This window comes from Pteropus vampyrus, unplaced genomic scaffold (assembly GCF_000151845.1).
Source record: "Pteropus vampyrus isolate Shadow unplaced genomic scaffold, Pvam_2.0 Scaffold36, whole genome shotgun sequence".
Lineage (NCBI taxonomy): Eukaryota > Metazoa > Chordata > Mammalia > Chiroptera > Pteropodidae > Pteropus > Pteropus vampyrus.
The window spans coordinates 4,084,205-4,088,483 of record NW_011888817.1 but is presented as its reverse complement, the minus strand read 5'-3'; the positions used below and the strand labels follow the sequence as shown (position 1 = coordinate 4,088,483).

The following is a 4,279-nucleotide window of genomic DNA, read 5'->3' as shown; positions in this document are numbered from 1 at the left end:
TGTGCGTGCCAGTGGGTCCGAGGCCCCAGGTCCTACGGAAATGTCTGAGGCCACTCAGAGCACAAAAGGGCAGCTATTTCCAGACTATAGGACTTCCCCTCCGATGGGGACCAGCCCTTGGAGCGCCTTGATTTGCAATTTCTGGACTCCTGGCTGATTGCAGGTTTGCCCGGAGAGTTCCTGCACAATGTTGTATACCAACATTGTCTACCAACATTGTGCAGGGTTTGCTACCAGGCACAGAGAGAGGCCAGGAGCACTCGCCACCCCTGGTTCACAGGGTCCCCACCTCCTGTGTTACCTGACACCTGCCCCTCTCTCCCACTCCTGCTCCCAGATCCCAACCTCTCCCTTCCTCCCTCCTATCTTCGGGTACCTGGGAGGAGTGGTGCCCGGCTTGGAAACTGGGAGACAGCTGTTGAGGAAGGCTGGTGACTTCAAGGGGTGGCCTGTGTTTTGCTGCCTGGTGGGGATGAGGGCTTCTGACAATCCAGGAGCAGGTCCTTAGTATCTACATCGAGGGGCAGGCTCTAGCACATTCTAACTTTTCTGAGCCCCGCCTGGATACTGTGTGACCTTGTCGACTCATCGCTCCTCTGTGACTCTCGGTTTTCTCGTCTGTAAAATGGGAGCAGTAATGTCTGCCACTAATTATTTTAACAAACATTTATTGAACACCTCCTATGTTTCAGATGCTGTCCTAGGGGCTAGGCACACAGCAATGAACAAGACACAGATGCTGGCCCCAAGTGAGCTTAAGTTTAGTAGAGGGAGACAAAATAAAATGAATAGATGGATTATTAGAAGTAATAAGCATTTGGGAGTGATTCAAGCAGAGAGGGTGGGAGTGGGAGGGTCTACGAGGCTTCCGATTGAGCTTTTTAACCTTTTTTAAACTTTTTTCACCCTACAGACCCCTTTGACAGTCTTAGAATAATGTTTTTTAAGGACTAAAACAAAACGCAAAGGATTACAGTGGAAACCAATTATATTAAAATGTAGTTAGGAAGATGTCTTTTTAAATTGTGATCAATGTACTGCTTTGTTAGCCTATTAAATAAAAAGATCTATCGATGGGTCTGATGACGACCACGATTTTGAAGTTGTAATGAGTATAAAAGATGTTTAGAGACATTTGCAATATCTGTAACGCAATATGCAAATATCTGTGACATCTATTGTGACAAGGCTGCAGGGACTGCTGTAATGCTTCTGTGGTTTGTTGCCTGTGTTCATACTTGAGAGAGATGCTAAACTTCATTTGGAGGTTAGGGACAATGCCACTGCCTTTCCTTTTCCTGTCCCAATTCACAAGCCCACTCAGTTCTAAGAGGTGGCCACGGATGCCAAGTGAAAAATGACTGCTTTAGATAAAGTGACCAGGAAGGGCTTCACTGAGAAAGTGACTTTCCAGGGGAGACCTGAGGGAAGTGAGGTGAGAAACAGGAGCACTTGGGGAGACCGGGGCCCATCCGGCCTGGGTGTTCAGAGCCGGGTCCTCCGTCTCCCCCTAAACTCCCCATTAGCTTCCTGCCCAGCAGGACCAAGGAGGCGATGGAAGGAGATGCCCCGGGAGAGTACCTGACTGGTGGGGGCGGGGTGTCCAGGACGGAGATGACCTCAGAGTGAGGGAAAGAAGGAGGGGCCTCTGGGGGGTGGGCAGAGAGCCTGAGCCCACCTGCCTGGTATTGCCCTAGACTTTTTGCAGGTCGTGTTTTCAGAAACCATGGAAGGTGGCCCCGTGGTCTGAGGGCAAGGGGCCAGGTTTGTCTCTCTGACCCAGGACTTCAGAGGCAGAGGCAGTTTGCATTTGCATCTTTTCCTCTAGCCGGCTGGCTCAGGAAAATTCTTCCGAGAGGCCAACTCTTTCTAGTTCCAGCCACACCTCAATTTAAACCCCCTGCCCTTCTCCACCTCTGGTATCGCAGAAGCTTTTGGGTTCCTGCATGTGGCCCCGGCACCCTGGCTGGTTTACTTGGGTTCTGGAGTCTCCTGTTTCTGGAGCTAGAGAGTTTTCACTTGATCACCAAAGCAACAAGTACCCAGAGAGAACCATGCAAAGGGGACCATAAGCCGTTGGACCCACGCTGAGTTTTCACCTCCCACCTGTGAAACGGGAATATGAAAACTCCACCTGCCTGCCTTGGCGAGTCATTGGAAACACAGGGACAGCAGTGGGGTCCACTTGAGCCGCCCCCCTTGGCACCCACCCTGGGCCAGCCCTCGGGGACACAGGTGCCCCGGGCCATTGGCCGCTGCCCTCAGGGAGTACCCAAGACTATAATTGGGGCCCGAATATAGGAGTGCTTAGACGGGGAGGCAAAGTTTGACTTGGGGGACCAGCAAAGTTCCCACACACACCCTCCCAGGTGCATTCATGTGAAGACTTTGATGATAAGGCAGGGTCGGGGAGCGGGGGCCCGGGGGGGCAGCCCTCACTTCAGGAAGTGTTGGGAAAACTGGGTTGGTGTTGGGAAAACTGTGTTGCCCTTTGGGGAAAAAGTCTTACTTTATACCACACAGACTGGTAAACCCCCAGGAGAATCAAAGAATTACATGTAGAAAGTAGAGAAAGCGCTATTTATCAGAGGAAAACCTTTATCTGCTTGTTACATGAGGAAACTTGCCTAAAAATGAAAATGATAGGAGAAATCACGAACTAGAGATAGAACTGAAAATGCAAAACAGCTCGGAGTCAGAAAGCGAAATGTAAAGGCCAGTGAACTGGGAAACTGCCACAAACAGGACATGGAAAGTGTTAACAAGCTTAATATAGAATGACTTTTTATAAGCACTAAAATAATAGGAAAGTGTAAGAGAACATGAAGCCATAATCTGTGTTGGATTAAGACAGATAATAAACATAAAAAGTTTCAATCTCACTCGTAATAGAAGAAAGGCAAGCGAAGCCTGGAGCGTTGAAGAGATCTTCCACCTCGATAGACGTGGTAGCGATGCCGATGGCACCAGGGTGACATTCGGCCTCAACCAATCACCGTGACTCTCCGGAGAGTCATCTCACTAGAGAGATCAATACCCCTAAATACATCCCAGCCCTCTGATGCGATGAAATCACTCACCACTTCTTGGAATCAATGCTAAGGAAATAAGCAGAGATGTAGACAAAGGTTGTTTTTTTTTTTTTGGTTTTTTTTTTTTTAATAAACAGAAGGTCATTTGCGTTTTATTTTAAATGGTAGAAAAATAAATTCTTATTTTAAAGTTATTTTCCCCTCTCAGGAATTTTGAATGGAGACTTTGGAGCCAAATGTCTATCTAAAAATAGAATAGAGTTCTGGAAATAACAGTTGTGTCTACAAATGAAATGTCTGCAGCTCCCAAATCAGTCTTTTTCCACCCCCCAGCCACACACACCAATAAGAAATTAGCAGCGCCATAACTACCCGAGAGTAAGGAGATGCATAAATAAAAGATGAGGCTTCCATGAGTTGAAATATTTTGCAGCCATTAAAAATGAAATTTATGAAGAATTTTTAATGACATGGGAAGGTGCTTATATATAATAAGTGAAAAAAAAAACGGTACGAAAATATAGATTTTTGCACGTACCCACACACAAAAGAATTGGAGGAGAAAACACTCAAATGGTAACAGTGAAACTATGGAACTGGCTAGTGGAACTATGTGTGGTTTTTCTCTTCTTTTTTTATGTTTTCTGTGTTCTCAAAATTTTCTACAAAGATCACTAATTACTTTCAGGAAAAAAATAATGTACCCGTCCTCACTCACCACCCCAAAATCACAAGGGTCTCTGGATGGAAGGAACAGCATGAACACAGGCTAAGAAGCGGGGAGGAAATAAGCCAGGGTGGCCAGCACAGGGTAGGGAGTGTGTGTGATAAGTTGGTACCAGACCTCTCTGAGCCTTGAATGTCAACCTTAGCAGCTTGAACATCACACACAGCCCTGTCTTCCATCCAGGTTCAAAGGAGAGAGACCTGCCCCTTCGGGAAGGTTAGAGATTTCCTGGGGAGGTGCACAGGGTGTGTTGCGAATGGCCCCAGGTGCCAACCTCCTGCCTTTATTCCCCATTCCTCCCAGGGAAGAGTTTCACACTGACCATCACTGTGTTCACCAACCCTACCCAAGTGGCCACCTACCACCGAGCCATCAAAGTGACCGTGGATGGACCCCGGGAGCCCAGACGTAAGTGCCAGATCCGCTGAGTCCCCTGGGTAGAGGAGGAGGGTCCAGCAGAACTACTGCAGCTGAGGTCAGACAGGTGGCACTAGTTCCCAGGAGCGTGCCCGGGGGAGTC

The 4,279-nt window shown here is 47.9% G+C and overlaps 1 protein-coding gene across 1 annotated transcript in view; it reads left to right on the top strand.

The window, feature by feature from the left end:
• The window catches only part of RUNX3 (runt related transcription factor 3), a 26,529-nt gene that overhangs the window by 5,825 nt on the left and 16,425 nt on the right, over window positions 1–4,279 (top strand). The window contains exon 3 of the mRNA XM_011358038.2: window positions 4,063–4,167. Within this exon, the coding sequence (XP_011356340.2) occupies window positions 4,063–4,167 (105 nt within the window). The remainder of the gene's footprint in view (window positions 1–4,062; window positions 4,168–4,279) is intronic.